The sequence below is a fragment of the Meleagris gallopavo genome, chromosome 10, assembly GCF_905368555.1.
Source record: "Meleagris gallopavo chromosome 10, MGAL_WU_HG_1.1, whole genome shotgun sequence".
Taxonomy (NCBI): Eukaryota; Metazoa; Chordata; class Aves; order Galliformes; family Phasianidae; genus Meleagris; species Meleagris gallopavo.
The window spans coordinates 2526661-2546077 of NC_139413.1; the positions used below are offsets into that span (position 1 = coordinate 2526661).

Genomic DNA, 19417 nt, shown 5'->3' on the forward strand with positions numbered 1-19417 from the left:
GAGAATGGGATGCTCAGAAAGAGCTGTGCTGCCAAAGCTGCTGCCAAAATGGCTGCAAAACAGAGCGAGGATTCAAGAGCTTGGCCATCAACAGGCCACCAACATGAGGGGTAAAATCCACTGGGGAGGACCCTCTGTGCTGAGCTTTTACATGGAAAGCTATTGGTGGAATGCAGTGCTGTGAGTGTGAGAGGAAAGCTCTAGTGATGGAATTCCATGTGTTTTAGAGATCTGTGGAAATCAGAAGAGAGGGGCTTTCAGCTGCAAGCCTTTAGGAGGATCTGTTTTGCAGAAGGTCCTGTGACCCAGGTCAGAGAAATGGTCACTTTTAAAGGGTTTGGGCTGAGTGCCCCACGCTGATGCCCACTATGTCAGAACTCGAGGCTGCTGGTGCAGCCTTGTGGCAGATCCCACAGGAGCAGCCCTCCAGGTGGGAATAATGGCATCAGTACGAACCCCACATCCTGCAGACTCACTGAGAAAGCTTCTCTTTGGGACACCCTGCAGAGCTGGCGCTGTCAAAGTGGGAAGGGTAAATACTGGCACAGGTAACAATCACTTTTAAAGGAATACGTACAAAAGTTGTCTTTTTTCCACTTCTTTAAGGTTTTTGTTTTTTTTAAAACTCATGACAGTATTTGTTAAAAACATCACGTCTGCTTCTGAGAAGACAACATCCCCTCTGTATCATCTGGAAAAATAAACTCTACAGGAGATGCAGCAGATACACCCCGTTGGCACAGCACAGCTTTCACAGCTCAGATCCACTGCTGTAAATGCCCAGGGCTGGTTCTGCCTTCCCAACCCCCAGGCTCTCGGAACGTGAACATTACATGAATGGGAAAAGACAAGGATACATAAAAACAGTAAAATGTTTATTTTCTTAGAAAAAAAGAGATTCAAAATGATTGTGATCACACTCCCATTCGTGCTCAGCAAAGCCAATACTGCAAGCTTAGTCCTTGATTAAGATACCTATTAAATGAAACTCTTTTCCTCTTAAAATACAAATTCCTGCTCTTGCATCACTTCCAGCATTTCAGTGATAACATGCTTTTAATGGATAATAGTTTCTCAGCTTCTTCTCAGCAGAGAAACAAGGCCTGCCATGGCAAAACATCCCATCTCCAAAGCTTGAAATCACCAGCATGAATAAGCACTCCGGCCGCACGCGGACTGACAGACAGCGTAAGGGTGTTTCTCAGATGCTTGAATGTTCACTTATGGAAGCTGTGTAACACTACCTCACCTGATAGAAAACAGGCCAGAGGCCTTAATAAAATCAACACCGTCTTTCGGATTAACTTTAAGGATCTGCTGCATATCTGGACACAGAGAAAGTGAAAAGTTGCAACAAGTTTTAACTAGCAGCAACAAAAATAGTTCCTTATGAGTTCTTAGCAATATTCCTCATCTGTTCATTAAGAAACACTGTAACTGAATGGAGCATATAATGTGGAAATGATCTTCTTTTATGTAGTGCTGTTTGCTCTAGAAGACTTCCAAAAGGTCTCAACTGGGTTGTAATCTATTTACACAGTAGTATTCCTGGTTTGATTGGCAGAATTGGCACTATGTGACATCCTCCTCTTCTGAACAATAATCACGACCCTGCAAGGAAAAAAGCCAGACAGGTTAATGACTTGCTGAGATAGAAAGCAACAAACGATACTTACAGACCATGTATTTCAGGTCTGTAAATGTTCAGAGCCGGGCAGAAAGCTGAAAAACAGGGAATGATGTCTGCATCTCTGGAAGACTTGCATGGCACCAGGACAGGAAGCCGCTCCCTTTCTGCCCCTGCAAATCTTGTACTTTTCATTCCCCATACTGAATCCCAAGGGAGTCCAAACCACTGATCTACAAAGCTCCTCTGAGTAACGCCACACCTGGATGTATGCAGCCTTATAGATCCATCACTACAGCACAATCTCCGAGGCAAAAGCAACCAAGCACACCATCTAATGAGCAACGCTATGCATGGAGACACTGCATCACATCACCTCAGCAAGAGCTTAACAGAAGAGCAAAAGACACTATTCATATTGAAATCAGAGTTGCACAAGGAAGGAAAACAAGCTAAGCTTCAACAACCGCAGCCTTTGTGCAGAGCAGGTGTGCTGCACATCCCATATCATCCAAAACTCAGCAGCATCTCCCAGGATATCAGCCTTGGGATGAAACAGCCAGAGCTCAGCTTCTGAATGCACAAACCACCCAAAATACCCTGAGTAAAATGGGTGCCTCAAATCTGGGATTGAAAACTTCCACATGTGGACTATCCCCTTTGCTCCCACGTGCTGGGCTGTGTCAGCTGGGAATCAAGCCGAGCCACAGATCAGAACGGGTGCCTGCCCTTTTCCAAAAGAAAAAAGGGGGGAGAAAAAGGATGAGAGGTTCCTTGGGATGCATAATTGATGTAGGGCACGTGCTGGTGACAAAATCTTCTGCAATTAAAGTCCCCCTGACGATACTGAGCTCACCTTGCTGGAGGGTCCCTGCTCTGTGCCCAGCACTTACACAGCTGCCTGTGGCCCCACACCATTAATGACAGGGCTTCCTCTGTACGAGCAGAAGTCCCGAGGGACTGATCAGCCCTCATTTCAACTCAGCAGCCGCTGACCCAGAAAGAAACAAATTCATTCTTTGATTCAGAAGGAAGAGTGGCTGGTGGGATGCAGAAATGCTGTGTTCACAGTGATGCCCAAATCCATCAGTGCTGGGGACCACCAGGCAGGCCTTCCACCCTCAGCTCTGCACAGAGAGACCCCAAAAAGCAAACTCAAAGTCAAGCTTGTGGCAATGCCCAACTGCAAGGTGAAAAGCCTCCGCTGCATTATGTTACAGCCAAAGGTGGCTGTATTTGGTGGTGGGGAGGGGCATGTGGAGACAGGACAAGGGGAAATGGCTTGAAACTGGAAGAGGATACATTTAGACTAGATATTAGGAAGACATTATTTATTGTGAGGGCAGTGAGACACTGGAGTAGGTTGCCCAGTGAGGCTGTGAATGTTCCCTCCCTGGAGGCATTCAAGGCCAGGCTGGATGGGGCTGTGAGCAACCTGATCCGGTGGGAGGTGTCCCTCCCTATAGCAAGGGGATGGAACCAGATGATTTTAGAGGTTCCTTCCAACCCAAACCATTCTATCATTCTCTTTTTTGCAGGGAAACCCTTGGTTTCCCACACTGCAGGCACCAGGCCGGCCTCCTGCCAGCCCAGCAGCTGAGGGAAGATGGATGGCACTGGGAGGGAGCAAGGAACCCAAGCGGCCCTGCAGCTGCTCCTCCATCCCCTGCCCTTCTCTGCCACCACCCAGGTGGAACACAGCTCTGTTGCAAAGCCTGATGACAAAAGGCAGTTTGTTTTATGGCAGACAGGAACAACACCGGAGCAAAGGCAGCCTGGCAGGGCAGCTTGCACAAGAAAATCACCAGTTTCACCTTGGGTTATATGTTGATCTGAGAGGACATTTTTTTTTCAGTTTGTTTTCAGAACAAAAGCTTTTGTCTACACCTTATTCCCTAATGGGATTTTTATCAGTAAGGACAAAGTTTATCAGCTCTCCAGGCAATGCTGAGGAAGGAGGACGTGGCCTGTGCAAAACCCCTTGAGCCCTTGGGATATTTCTCTTCTACCCAAACACCAACCAGTAAGCAGGAGGGATGGAACCAGTCCTACACACTGTGCCTCGGCCTACAGGAATGATATCTATTTAAATAAGAATTTCTGATGATCATTCACTGCTCCGTAGGCAGGATTCAGAGAAAGCAGTCATTTTTGAGCCTTTTATTTGTGATGGCCATTGTCAAGATGCTAAATAAAGCAAGTTTTCCAAACTGGTTGTTGACATTTCCTTTATTCCACGCCTTCCCAGAAGCCCTGATGGAACAGAACCCAAAGCATGTTCAAGTTTAAGGTCTTGAGCCTGCAGTGATTGCACTCAGGAGAAAACTCAATGCGGTGAAGACCAGGACTCATAACAAGGATATGGTTTGACCTTCACAGCCACAGACAGTAATTCACAGCCAGGTTTCTCCCACCAGGATGAGTGCAGCAGCTTCCCCCAGGTGCTGCCCATTCCTGCCCTGGGCACATAGACATTGCCCTTTATCTGGTGCCACTTGCACCTCCTTGTGGGGTTTGTGCCTTGCTTTGGATACACAATTTCTCCTTTCCACACACTGTCTAGCTACTCCATACCTCCCATATTATATCTCTGTCTTCTCATCAGTTTTCTCTCCCTCCATTTTTTATTTTTTTTTTCCCCCACATTCTGGCACCCTGCAAAAAAGTCCAGTTGACCCAGCAGAACCAAAATGCAGCTGACTGCCTTCACAGCTCAGCATTCAGCACTGAGCTTTATACTGGGATTTCTTCCTACAAATTCGATGGATTTAATTTTCATAATTACATCAAGTTCGGTTCTAGCTCCTCTCATAAGGACAGACACTCAAACACTAACAGATGCCTCCCTTCAAATGCCTCACAGTGTTTTGACATTGAATTTTGGTAGGCAGAAGAATGCTGCACTGTGTTTGACATTCTGATTTTTACCTTTGGGCCATTTTTACAGAAGTAAAATCAGCTCTGCCAATACTTGCAGCTAGGAACATGGCACATGATGGGTGCCAATAAGGGATGCAATTTCTCTTAGGGAAATTCTCCAGGTCTTTGTATCAAGGCTTTTTTGACCTCTAGGACTCATAAACACTATTTATTTTCAGTTGCCAAGCCTTCAGCCTGTGTCTTCTGGATTCCAAAATCATTTCAGCCAGCCCTCTTTTTGCTGAGTCCAAAATACACTTTTAATTTTCTCTGTAATTCTTATCACACTCATGGTAACTCATGTAACTCATCTGTATTAGATGACGTCAGCAGCTTGAAATGCACAGGAGCTGTCTGTCTCTTTGACATATAAGACAGCATATTTCATCTTAATTGGCAGTCCCCTGGTCTATATAGCAAAGCAGTGTAAGAGCCCCAGAGAACATCTGCAAGGATCCAAAGAGAGGAGACAGTCAGCTGCATCTCCAACGTGGCAGCTGGTGAACAAATGGCATTACTGCCCCAGAACAAACCTAGAAAACAAAACTAACCTGAATTCTAATAACTAGATACAGCCATCAGATGCTCTGGTCTGTAGATAAAACACTTCTTTGGAAAACTCATTTCCTTGGAGGTGATGCATTTCACATTCTGGAAGCTGATGCTTGACAGAAAGCAGCTCTATATTTACAGGATAAGTGCATTTATTCAAGACCCTTGGAGTGTGTAGGACACAGATGCTGCAGCAGCGCCCACTTTTCCTCCCCACAGAGCTGGGAAAACAGGATCAAAACAGAACTTTGCAGCTCCTTACCTTTTCAATTTTTTCATCAAGCATTCTGAAGAATTCTTGTTGGCTTTCAGAGATGTGCATGCTGAAAAGCAAAGGCAGAGCATCAGTACCAACAGAACTTTTTCCATTTAAAAAACACTCACACTGACCCAGCTTTAAGTTTTCACCCCAAGGAAAAATAAATCACTTCATGATTTTGCTCTACAGAAGACATTCTTGCATTTGATTCTGCATGTGTGCTAGACTTGGGATGGTCACCAGCATCCACACCCATCCAGAGGAAACCTCACAACCCACTGCCTTTCCTTGGGCTAGAAAAGCCCCCTCAAAACAAAGTGCTGAAGACTGCCAGCTTCACCAGCACAAAGTGCCTGCAATGTGAGATGAAGGTCTGAATCACAGCCTTGTTCTGCAAAACCTCCCTGCCCCACTACAGCTGGGCAAGTACTCACGTGTGGCCTCAGGCTCAGCTTGCGTGACCCCACAGACCATTCACACCAATCAAATCTACAGCATCAAGAGGCTCAGCATTTAGTGAGGGGGTTCTGCATAAGTGGATAGGGCTGGAAAAGACCACTTTTGGCTGTCAAACACTTGATGGTAGCACAAGACAACAAGCTCTTCCCCAGGGGTATCCTGGGATCCCAAAATACAGCAAAGGCAGACACAAAGGGAAAGAGTGAGGAGATGAAGGTGAGGATGTGAGGCAGACAATACTTGGGGTGTGTCTGCTCTATTTATGGTATGGGGTGGTAAGAGCCTCTTTCCTGAAATAACAACATCCTTTCTGCAACACAGGGGTGGAGCATCCTCTGGAACTGCAGCAAAGCCTGGGCATGTGGGGTCTGCAGAGAAATGCCAGGCACTGAAGGCAGGAAGGAAAGAGAGCAGAGGGAGAAGGAATGGGAGACTGGTGCCAGTCATAACAGCGATGCCAGGTAGTCTGAAGGACATGTAGATCTTGAAGCTTTTCTTCAGTGGTAATGGGGACAAAATGCTTGTATGGGGCAGCAAACCCTGCCATCTGCCCTCTGGGCAGGCAGATTCCTGGCTCTGAAGACCCACTCACTTTACAGATGATAATGTAACTTTCGGAAGCAGATGAAAAATTCCTACACTTGGAGTCCCCAGCAGATTGCAGAATTCAATCCCCAAGTGTCACCATTGGACAGAAACAGCTGTTGGCAAAGGCTGCTGCTCTGATGACCAAAACATGGAGATTTCTCAGCAGATGGAAGGAGCGTGAGCACAAGCCCTATTGTAATGCTGGTACACCCAATGGGTAAGGGGATGCAGGAACTCAGCCCCAGCAGAGACCTCGAGGGACCTGCAGTGTACAGCAGGGAGGGGAAGCATCCCCACTGAAGCACAGCTCTTGCTGTATCGTGAGATGGAGAGAGCTCTGGAAACATGCTTTTGCCTTCGCGCCATCGAAGATCCAGTTTTGGGTCAAATCAGACTGCTCACTTCAACCATGGTTAGTAAGAAAGTTAAGTGGAGGGGATAAAAAGGTATTGCACTGCCATAAACATCAGAATTCCCATTGGGGACAGGACACGATCCTCAGAAAAGTTTAACCAAGCAGTAAAATTGCCCTGAGATCTAAAGCTGCAGCACACAAATGTGACAGTGTGCGTGTTTTGAGGAGCCGTGGGAAATTATAAAATCCTTAGCAGGGAATAATACTGAGAGAGAAAAGCACCGCATTGAAGCAGAAGAAATCTTTTTCCCCAGAAAGAAATCAGAAAACATCAGGAAGCACATTTACGTTTTAAATGTTCCGTGCCTGGCTGATGGAACACATTTTACCAAAAAATGGGATTCTCCAAGACGTCAGCTGAGTTGGTTTGCAAGGGCAAGATGCAAGGACGAAGCCCCACGAAGGTACAGCTTCACTAGCACCCAGCATGGCAAGGAAGGACCGGCTCCTCGGCCTTGCCAAAGTCCCCCTAAGTTTACTGCTGGCTCCTTACACATTGCTTTAGAATTCCAGGGCTGCAGGTGTAGAAATCTAAATCCTCCTATGTACAGGAGAAGCCCTTACTTTGGTAATGTAGTCTGCTTTTCATTTTGAAATAACACCCATTCTTGCAAGAGTGCTAAAAGAAACACCTTACCATTTACCTGTCTGTTTCTGCTCCTTTAGCTAAGCTGCCCTTTCCCACGCTGCCCGGGATGCACTAGAAGAGGGGACTCTTCAAAAAGAAGGGCTCCTTCTGGTCCAGGCTGACTAACACTTGCAGGCACAGAAGAAGACAACTGTGCTTGATATCAAAGCACTGGAATACATCTCTGACCCTGCTGGGAAGGAGCAGGCCGCAGTAATGAAGCACAGCTTTGCTTTGCTGAATGGTGGTTCTACCCTCACCTCCTTGCTGCAAATTTCTTTGCAATTACATCCAAAGCACTTTGTCTCCTCTGTTTGAAAGGAGACTGACTTACACTGTCAGTTCATTAGGAAATTAGTGAAACTGCATACAGTGCACTTGGTATGTGGCAAGTTTAAGTTAATAAGTGTCCTGAAGGCAGAGCATAAAGAACAGCATTACTGCTGATGTTCAAAACTCAGCAGCAAAGGTTTATCGTCTCTCTGTTAAGAACCTGATATATAGCTCCTCATAGTGTTATTTTCAATCCAATTAGTGATTAAAACATAATGGTGAATTAGATAAGAAACAAGTAACTACCATCAGTAACAGCCCTGCCATAGGAGCTAAATATTTCATGGCATATGCCACGTGGACTGCTCTCAGCCAGGCCATCTCAGCTGCGAATCAGCCTTCATTCCAAGGAACAACCTCACTGTTTGAAATGGAAGGGTTCTCCCAGGGGTCTGACAGGCTCTATGTCTGCTACCATAAGCTGAGAGCCAGCAAAAGCTTCCCTGGGAACTTAGCAGCTAGTTTTCAGGAACACCAGTGCACATATATGTTTGTCTGTGTGTAAAATATGAAAAACTGAGAAGTAACACAGTATGGTATTCCTGTAAGGCATGGCAAGGTGCATCTCACACACATTGAGGTCCTGCATCTCAGCTGTACAAGGGACAAGACACTGCAGGAGGCTGATGCCAACATTGCTCTTACCTGATTTAGGTAAAGTGGGTATGGATTTAGGGCTGCTCAAACCACCAACTGGCTTAACTGGGCCACAGATACTACTTCAATTCTGCAATTGTTTGTATTAAAATTAAATAAAACCAACTGAACTTACTTTGCTCTGGGTTGATGTACTAATCCTGGGATCTCTTTATTAGATTTAAGTCTTACATTTGAACTGGCACTTTTTTCCTGGAACACACAGAAAACACAACAGAGATACCATCAGCATTTATCAAGCAACAAAGCACACAAGCATTTCTCATCACAGTGTCACACTCTGCTGCCACCTGTGCAACCAAATGAGAAAAGCTCACCAGAAACAAAATTGAAGGCAACACCACTGATGCTACAGCCTTGTGAGATGCAGGACCATCGTCCTGGGTGGGAAACTGTGAAACATTCCCTGCAGAAGGACGCAGCCCCTCCAGTCTGCATGGTGTGCTTGGGATAGCTGGTGGGAGGGAGCTGAGTCAAACTTGCAGCCTTCCTGCCAAGCAAATCCATCCCCACCACCTCAGTGACAACTTAGGAAATGCAAACCCAAGAATTAACACTTCTGTGGGTAATTTTGATGGTTTTGTTTTGTCTTATTTAGTCTTTAGATGTCTGAATCACACAATGTGATTTTTAAGAGGGACACTAAATCACTGAATTTAAAAAAAGGCAGGCTGTCTAGCATTTAATATTTTAATGAATAATTCTACAAGAGCTGTAAGCATCAACTGCCTCAGCAAATTTAACGCTGTTTAATGCATGCCTTCTAATCCTCCCTAACAGAAAACAGTGCCTTGCATGAAAATAAAGTGAGGGAGAAAGAAGCCTCTATCCCAAGTCCTACCAAACATCCATCTGCCCCGGCCACAGCCTCCCTTGGATCCTGCACTGGAAAGTCAAAGCAGCAGAACAAGACAGAACCATTTGCTTTAAAATCGTTTTATAGTTGTGAGAACTACTGGTGATAGGCAGACAGCTGCACTGGATGATCTTGTAGGTCTTCTTCAACCTTGGTGATCCAATGACTCCATGATTCTAACGGTGAGTGACTGACTTACTTACCCAGGAAGAAGGAAATAGATTTTGAGTTTACTTGACTTCAATAGTGCAAAGTTTACTCTTTCCCTCCTACTGCTTCTGATAATTAACACTCTTCCATTATTTACGACTTACAATTCCTTTACCTAACCAAAGAACATGTCACCTCCTCCATCTGCTGTTCAGCAGGAACAAACAAAAGGAGTTGGGAGGGAAATGAAAACCAACAGGGCCCCAAATTGGCTCGGTCCTTCATTTTTCACTGTTATTTATGGCACTGATAGTTCATCACACTGACCAAAATAAAGGCTTCGACAGAAGCTGATACTCAAAAATAACTCCTCAGAGTATACTCAAATGGAATATTCCCCTCCATCACTTGGAAGAGAAACTGATTCATCAGAAATGAATGGCTTGGACTCTAACTTAGAGCACAGCCAGATGACCTGGGAGCCATGAGACACACACTTGGTCAGCCCATCCATTTGGCGTTCTCCTACCCCAGGATCACCCAACCTGGGATGCAGAGGCACTTCTTTCAGTTCAGCCTCATTCTTCTCTCTTTTTGAAGCATAAGAGTCAGTCATTAACATTTCAGAAGTTAGCATGCATCGGCAGAACCACAAGTGTTTTTAGAGTCCTAATCTGCTGCAAATAGAAATTAATATGCTAAATTCAGCCTTTAATCTAGCTCTGCTTATACGGATTATTGGAAGGAAATGCATCAAATAATGCCCCTCACCAGCACTTCAAAAATAAACCCTCCAGGATGCTGTACTTAGACAGGGGCATTAGATAGCCTATGGTAAAAATGCTCACAGTGGTACATTTAACTCCCCATTATTTTGCAATTAATCATTATCAAGGTAAAGCTGTCAGCAAATCAAGGTGATTTCATTTGATAGATACGTAAATTATTGTTAATTCCTCCATAAAGGATGTGCCATATCACAATTTCGGGGCATTAACAGATGGCAGTGACTGCACCACCAGATGCTATTAACACAGCAACAGCCACTACTGCCATTATAATTAAATCTCTGTCAGCATTTCCCCTGATGCTTACAAAGCCATCTCCAGCAGCACTGGTACTTCAGGTATTTTCTTAAGGTGTCTACAGAAGGACAGAGGTGAGCTGCCAACAACTCAACTCCCTTCACACGTGTGGCCACACACAGGGCTTTGTAATGCAAGGCTGAGAGCAAGACGCTCTCATAAACACCAACGTATTTAATGAAGAGACTACATTTTGTTCCATGTGTTTTTCTCCTTAACTGATGAAACCGGCCAGAAAGAAATCAATTAAAGGTGCAATTAGCAATTCTGCCACCCAATGGCTGATTTTCATTAACCAGCAGTCGCATGTTGGTCTTCAATCGTTTCCCTCTAAAGTTATGGTAATCGAAAAAATATGCAACCAGACAGGGGAAAAGCCACAGAACAGGAGAACTGCATGCCAGCAAAATGAGCCTCTTTGCATTGACTCTGTTGGAGTGTGGATGGTGCTGAGCCCACCTTCCTCCTATCCGTGCCATCAGGGATGATGCTCATCACTCTTCCACAGTAAGTCTCTCAACATCAGCTGTGAGAAAAGCCAACGTTGGCACAAACTCTGATCCCTCCCAGACGTCTGTGACTGCTGATAGGACACAGTGTGGGCTTTCATACAGGCTGATGGATGCATGAAAGCAGTCAGTGGGTGCTGGCGCTGCTCCGTGGCTGATGCACGCATTGCCCCAGTCCTGGGCAGCACCTTGTAATAGATATCAGGCTTGATTTCTTCAGCTAAGAATGAAGGGCTTGCTCATGGTGCCTTCTCCCTACAAAAGATCATTCTCAATAAATCTGACACCAAAAAATAATTTTTTGAGTAGGTTTGTTAAGTTTTACCCTTACATAACGGACAGGGAGAGCTCAAAGCCTGAAGATTTCAGGTTGAAATCGTGGCCACTCAAGCATGGAAAGAAAAGGGAGGTAGAAACATGTGGGCAGGTATTGCTGGAAAAAAATCAGATTCTTTGAACCCTGCCGACATCATGCATGCAGCCTGCAGAAACGCCAGGATCGTAAGCCAGATTTGGCAGGAAGAAATCCTATGCCCTTATCAGCAGCCTATAGCTTTCTCCAACTCATTGCAGTCATCCTGAAACTCATCCTCCTTGCCAGCTATAACTGGGTGATATTACTGTATGGACTGCAGCTCCAGAAATGCGGAATATGGAGGAGAGCACACACATGCACCTATTCAATCTTACTCAGCAAAATACAATTTAAAGTATTGATTACAAGGGCTAGAAGGATCTGCTTTTTCCTTAGATTGGCTTATTCACTGGCTTGCACATTCAGCTGAAAGTAAGATGAGTTAGAGCAGTAAGTAATTTGTAGCTGCTTTTTTAAATGCCTTTGAAGAAGCTAAGATCAGGGGTGATTACTAGCAGAAAACCTAATGAGCCAATTATGCTCATTAGGTAAGTAAGGCTGAGGGATCCAAACAAATGTGAAAAATCCATCCAAAAATGTAAAGTTGAGAAGAAAAGAAAAAAAGGAAGAGGAAGCAAAGAGCTCCCTCTGGAGAGAGTCAAAGGACTTCTGCAATACCTAAATACAGTTCATGGATGTGGCTCTGGGCAGCCTGGGCTGCTGGTTGGTGACCCTGCACATAGCAGGGGGTTGAAACTACATGAGCATTGTGGTCCTTTTCAACCCAGGCCATTCTGTGATTTTATGATCACCGAAGAGCAGAAAATAAAATAAAAGAGAATTTCCGACCACAAAAGGATTTTTAAAGGCATTAATATTTACTAGGTCTAACAGCAAGAAGTTTTTAAACCTCCCCATCAGCTTTTCAACCCCTCCTCCTTCACTGTGCATATTAGAAAGCCTGGACTACTTGGTCATGGGAATTCCAATGCATTTTTTAGAACCACATGCCAGGAAGGCTAAAGATGAACTGAAATACTGATGTAGTAAGAGATGGAACGAAGGCAGGAAACGAAGGCAGCTAAGCAGACAAAACGACTGGTGAGAAACAGAAATGATAAATACGAGCAGCCATTTCCTTTAGAACCTCTCAGCTGAACTTTGCCATTTTATTCTTGTTTCACCCTCTGCGGGGATTGCACGTGTGAATCTTCCCATCCAGAAAAATAAAAATGTTTCTATCTCCAAGCTCCTTCATGCAGATACGCTGCCAAACTTCACACTTCAAGGGGTCCCTTCCAGAAAAGTAGAAATCACCTGCAAAGTGCCTCTGTTCTGCAGCAGGAGGATGGCACTGCCCTGAACATCAGGGCTTCTCAGCTCCTCCAGTTTCGGTGGTACTCCAGGATGGGAGGCAGATAAAGGGGAATGTCTGCAAGATTTCCAGAAGGCAACTGCGTGCAAAAATAAGTTGAGGAATGACCCCTGTGCAACTGCTCTGCAAGAACCTGAAAACTACCCCTCGCCATTCTGTACAGCACATAGCTTGGGATTGCTTCAGGGCACGAAGGATATTTGCTCACACTGAGAGATGCCCAGAAATACTGCAAAGAAAATGGAGACCTGCTCACCAACCCTCCGAACACACCCCATCTTTAATGGCTTTGGTACATCAGGGTGGTTGGAAGTTTTATCTAGCGAATAAAAAATAGATGGATCGAGTTTTAAAAAAATACATTACTGACAACTTACAAGACCAGACTGGCTCTGGAGGAAACTTTAAAGGATTTTAGGGCTCTTAGCAACAGAAAGCACAACCAACCTTACTTTTGCTCTTTTGCAGGTATGTCAGTCTTCTGGACAGTACAGCCACCCTGGCTCAAAGTTATCTTACTGCTTATTAAGCCTGTGTCATTAATTATTCTCTCCCACTCAACAAGCTTTTTACAGAAATATAGTTATTTATAGTAAATGTATATATTACTCGTGCCCTCAAATTTTTCATGCAGATCTCCTGAAAGTAGTTTTCCAGCAAGTGTAGTAATGTGGAAAAAGCTGGCATTAAGCATGAAACAAGGGCATGGCATGAAGTCTGTAAAACATTTATGACCAGGAATAAATAACATAGAGCCTTAGAAGCAATCTGGTGTGTTAAGCAGCCTGTTTGCATCAGGACACATACCCATTAGTTTGTGCTCCAAGAAGGCACTTTGCTGGAATGGCAAGCAGGTTTTTGCTACTGCAATTTTTGCAGAGGTTCTTAGTGGGATGGGTTTGAAAAGCTTTACGTCCTTCAAAGACACGCAAGAGAAAATATCTGGAGAGCCAGATGCGTCATTTCCAGGCTTTTTTTAAATAGCTGGATGCAAAATTTTTTCTGAGGAGAGACTGGGCTTTGCCAGCCTGCTTGCAGAATGTGCCTCCATCCACCCTGAAAGATGCCTCCAACAGCACAGACAAGCACAGCATCCTGAGACCTTCCTGCACAGACAGAACCAGCCAAGACCAATGACAAACACACTCTGAATGCTCCCATACATCACCCCATGGGTGCCCAACCTTTTGGCTTGCCTAGGCTGCTTTGAGTGAAGAGGAATTGTCTTGGGCCGCATATACGTAGGTCTCTCTGAAAGTAAATCCTATTTATTTCCACTGAAACTACACAGATAGAATGAGCACAGTAGCTGCAGTAGGGCAAATTCCCAGCTACACAACAACGTTTTCATCAGTCACCACCGTTAGCTATGCAGCAATGAAGACGACCCTGCATGCTACGGTTGTGAAAACCTGCACCAACAGAGGGGACCCACTGTCACTGTCACCACTGCTGAGGAGCACCACCAACCCCTCACTGTGCCAGCATCCACTGCCTGGTCTCATAAATGTTCAGCAATCATTGATGAACGTTCATTACTCTTTTCTCAAGATATTTTTGCCCCTTGTACAACCAGAGATGAATCGAAGGCTCAACTGTAAACACAGATCTCTTCTGTGTTCGTCGCTTGCAAGTCAGCAAGGAGGAAAAACTGAACTAATTAGAAAACATGGTGCAAATCAAGAAAATCAGTTAAACCAAACGCAAGCAGAATAAACAACTGCTAGAAGTATTCCTGACCAGGGTCATGGCAGAAAAATTACAGTAGCACTACTCATCAATACAAATGTGCTTGCAATGGGAAGGTTTTGAGATGCACAGCCTGCAGGGCTGGTTCTCATGCATAAAGCAGCAGCATCAATACAGAAACCATCTCCATGCGTCCCTAACACACAGGCACTCCCACACCAGTTATTCCCACAACGTTTTTCCAATTCCCACAGCCTGACATCACAGGAAACACTCTGAACATGTGGAGCATCGCATGCAGCAGGCAGTGTGCTGCTGCAGAATGCCCACTGCTGGCCAACTGCGTCTTCCACTTGCTGTGAGTCTGATGAAGGGAACAAAAACACAGCCATGTACGTTCCAAAACAGCAAGGATTCACTACAATAAACTCTCATTCTCTGTCCAAGGTGAACATTTTTAAATTTTTGGTAGATTGCAATCGTGTAAATGTCATCTCTGGCACATACTTAAATGCCTGTATTTTGATCTTCTCAGCGGCTGTTTTGTTTGCATTAACTTTGAAAGCTGTACAGGACACAGGATTTAAGACCCAACAGAACAAAGCTACAGTTCTTGTTACCTGGCAATTTTCCTAAGCATGGGTAAAACTTACACTTCAAAGAACTTAATAGTGTGAATATTGTTAAGTTTGACATGTACTAGGATATACAAGAGTATTATGGTGTGAATGGAACCTGAGTTATGGATTTGTACGATCTTTTCATTGCCTTGTTTTTCCACAAATAGCAGAAAGAAACATTTTTATTTCACAAAGAACACAGCAGCCTGCTCGCTTTCTGAGTTTCTAACCCTCAGAAATGGATTTTGTATGAATTCCCCAAACAAATTTACTTGAGTGATACTGAGAATAGATATGATATACAGCAGAATGAAAGGCAATCATAGACGGCTCAAATATGTTATAAGCTGTTTAAATCAGTAATGGAAGCTGAGTTTTTGTGCTAAGTTTACCTGGAAGATGAGCAGATAAATGTGTCTCCTGGGTGTTAGCAAAAAGGGGCACCAACAGAGCAAACATATTCCATCCAGGATGAATGAGAAATAGCTTGGGATACCCACAATACTGCAGATTGGAAGATATCCAAACCAATACTGGATTAAAAAAAAACTCCATTAAGATCCAATTACAGGCCTGGAAATACTGATGTCTAACAGATATTGACTGTTATACTAGATGATCTCAGTGGTTTTTTTCAGCCTTAATGATTCTGTGACTCAACAGTAACTGAGTGATTCTGTGCCTGATAAGCCCTTTACTGTCCCATCTGATTTTAAAGTGCCCATCATCTCTCTGCATTACTTCTTCCCAAGCCTCATGGGTAGGTGTGGGCACAGAAAAGACTCAAAAGGAGCTCTGCTCTCTTTTGCCAGAAAGTTGTACATCTTTTCTCCAAGAAAACACCATCATGAAACTCTGCAAGCTCTGTCATCTGACAGCTTCCCATAGTCTCAGCCAGCACTAAAGGAAGGTATTTCAGAGTATTGTCTAATTGCACCACCTGAGGGCACATATCTAAACTACTTCAAGGATTTTTGTCTAATCCATTCTCCAAATCCCAGTCCTGTGGGTTTTCTCAACAGCCTGTCTTTCACTTTGCGACCTCCCTGAAAGTTCCAATGTCTGTCCTAATAATCAACTTAAATCTTTGCCCGATATCTTCTGGCATTTGTCTGTGGTCATGGAGGAAAGCTGTCTGTCCTGCCTTTTAAAGCAACCTTTTCTGCACCAAGTGACTTGCCTTTTCCTTCTGTATTTTTAGGCTAAACAAATCAATTCATTCCACCTTCCATTAGAGCTTATGTTTGCTAAGCCTCCTATTCTTGTCACTCCCCTCTGGGCTCTTTCCCATCTGCCTACAGAGTTTGCTTCTCATTTTGGTCACAGCATTTAAAGCCTTACTGAAGTCAGGATGTATCACGTGTATTGCCACATCGGAGAGCAGGAGATGCTCTTGTTTTTGATGTGGCATCTAAAAACCAGTGAGGTTAACCTCCCACATTCAGAGATTGCATTTCTCCGCAGGCTCTGTCTGAGACTCATAAGCAAATGGACAGAAACTGCATGCAGCTCCACCAACCATTTTTACTCTCAAGGTTTCACGAAAAAAAAAGAAAAAAGAAAAGAAGCTTAGCTTTGCAAAACAGGTTAGATCATGTATTTGGGAATTAGAGCCCAACTCTTTCAAAAAGAGGCAGCACTGGTTCAAGACTCTCAGACGTGTGTGAGCCTTCTCAGGATGCGCTTACTTTGTTACTGCGCACCATGGTTTGCAGATGAAATTATCATAAGCTTTACTACCAAATATTCAGAGTACATCTACACACTGAGCATTCATATATCAGAAAACCCAAGGTAAATAAATGCTCCAGAAGAAATAAACTGAGCTTGACATTTCTAATGGGTACATAAGCTGTGTAGTACATTGCTCAACAGTGCAACTCCACTTTAGCAGCCAAAGAGCTGCTAAGGGTCATCTGTCTTCCTGCCTCAACCCTTGGATTACTAAAACTAAACCAAAACAATAATGTGGTAGAAAAAGAATGGTCCTAATGTAAAATATCTGCACATTCCATGACTCACGGCCCAACATGTCTTCCTAAAATTAACAAAAATCACATGCAACCAAAACATACATTCTTATATCATCGTCAACTTTTCTGTTTCGAATCAAAACCAGTTTTCAAATCTGCAACTTGACTTTCAGCCACTTCCAGAAGCCAAGTTTTAACATAGTTTTCTTTTCAAGCCACGAAAGTGCAAAGGTAGGAAAAGTAGCTCTATAATTTAACAGGTTTTTTCCATCAAAAGAATGTTCAGAAAATGCTGTGCCACCACATTACTACCAAGAGGTGCAGTACTGCCAAACATGAAAGCTTTCTGCCTGAATTAGAAGCACACTCCAATGCACATTCATAGGAATGGTACTTACAAGTGGGAGAACGCAAGGGTTTAGTGCAAAAATACAGTCTCATTTTTCACTGCATGTTGCAGTTTTATCAATTACTTCCCTACACTTAATTAACTCCTTGTTTCATCTTAATGCGATAATGAGAACTTTAATTCAAGTCATATACCACATCAATGATCCTAACAGCAGAAATAGATTTTATTAAAGCCACCAAAGCCCCATAATCCCCCTGCATTTTTGTAACAGGATGAGCCAAATACAAGCATAGCAGCTGCAATAAGCCAGGAACGTTCCCTGATCGCTACTGAGAACATTAAAATAAATAAAATCTACTTTGCAATCACAGCGATACACTGACGAGTATTTCTCACCTGCTCATGTCTGTGACAAAACAAAGCAGCCAAGACGGGGCTGTCGGAGCTCTCTGCAGATTGCTTACACGTGTTCAACCAGAGGCCACAGAAGGTCTTTTATTCCGTGTGATGAACTCACAACTTCTCAACAGCCCACAACAGAACGTAATCCTTCCTTGGCCTTTCTCTAGGAAGGGCAGCCCTGGAAAAAGGCACGTGTTGCAAGCTGCCAGGACTGGACAATAATTTGTACATCAGCAGCACACTCAGCCTTCAACAAGCAGGCTGATCTACCCCAGCAAAAACACTGCCTGTGTGTCAGAACGGCTGGCTAAGGTGAGCAGGGAAGGAAGGCCGAGAAGGAAGGTGGGGAAGCAGCCAGCCGCATGACAGGCCCAGCAGCCAGCCCACAGCCTGCAGCCGGTAAGGATTCCCAAGTAACCTTCACAGAGACAGGAAGGGCATGCTGCAGATGACAGAGCATGGGAGGCCCGTTTTGTGATGTTTAAACCCTACTGAGATGTATCTGTAATAAGAGCAGAAGGAACACACTCCTTTCAGCCTAAGGCTCCTCTATTCAGATCTTCCAAACGAACACTGGCAGCCACACACCACCTCAAATGTGCAGCTATAAATAAGCAGGCAGTAAAGCAGCACAGTCCTATTAATGGTCCAGGAGCATTAAAGTCATTCAGTTACTATGAATATGCAATGCTTCAGCACTGCCAGGGCTGGCCCCTTTGCATCAGAGGGCCTCACTGTGCAGCCCATAGGGAAGTGCAGGTATCAAATCCTTTGCCGCAGAACTTTCATGGTCTCTCCTCCTGCTTAGAGAGCACCAACAGAGCTATGGGCGACTGCTCTGGCTTCTCACCCAGAGCTATCTCCCTCCTCCATTTACATCCAGAAGGGCACATTAACTTGTTAACTCAATAGGTGTTCCATGACAGCAAGCTCACCACATTATCAAGGCCTATCTGGGAAGACAAACAGCTGAGGTGATTAGGGGGTGTTTTCCTAATCCTCCATTCCAGAGTTTAGTTTAAGCCCCAAATTCCTGAAGCTTAAAGTCACTCCCCACTAATTTCAGCTTACAGGGTGAGCAAATTTTTTTCTCCACGCTCTCCCAAAGGACCAAGGGGAGCTCAGGGCCATCTATCTCTTGGTAGGTCCTTCTTTCATTAAGAGTGCGTTTTCACAGTTGGTTTGCGACCATTTACTGAGGTCTGCTATTCAAAAGTCCAGCCATGCAGTTCTGGTACACTGCCACAGGTATAGGGCCAATCTAGCCATGCAAGGAGTCCTTCCAGTTCACGGAAATGAAATTTTACCAAGGCCAAACACATCAAGGGAGTGACACAACCAGGAACAACATTCTCTCCTCATTCCCACCTCAGAGCTCACATCTTAGGAAAGCTGCACACTATTAGCAGCGCTCCTCTGTTCCCACCTCGTCAGACATTATTTACTTACATCTGAATGCTACTGTGAGTAAGAACAAAGACGTCTCTCTCTCTCTCTTAACGGGTTCACCGTTTTGCATTCATACCATTTCCTTCACTTTAATCACATCGGTGCAGCATCTTTGCAATCTGTGTCTTTGCACGACTACAAATGGTGCCCATGGATATGGCTGCA

The 19417-nt window shown here is 44.4% G+C and overlaps 1 protein-coding gene across 1 annotated transcript in view; it reads right to left on the reverse strand.

Moving 5' to 3' along the window:
• Window positions 1-854: 854 nt before the first annotated feature.
• Window positions 855-19417, reverse strand: part of C10H1orf21 (chromosome 10 C1orf21 homolog) — an 87547-nt gene continuing 68984 nt past the window's right edge. Inside the window, exons 4-6 of the mRNA XM_085231142.1 lie at window positions 8553-8629; window positions 5361-5421; window positions 855-1611 (exon numbers count right to left, since the gene is read on the reverse strand). Coding sequence (XP_085087268.1) covers window positions 1573-1611; window positions 5361-5421; window positions 8553-8629 — 177 coding nt within the window. The 3' untranslated portion in view covers window positions 855-1572. The remainder of the gene's footprint in view (window positions 1612-5360; window positions 5422-8552; window positions 8630-19417) is intronic.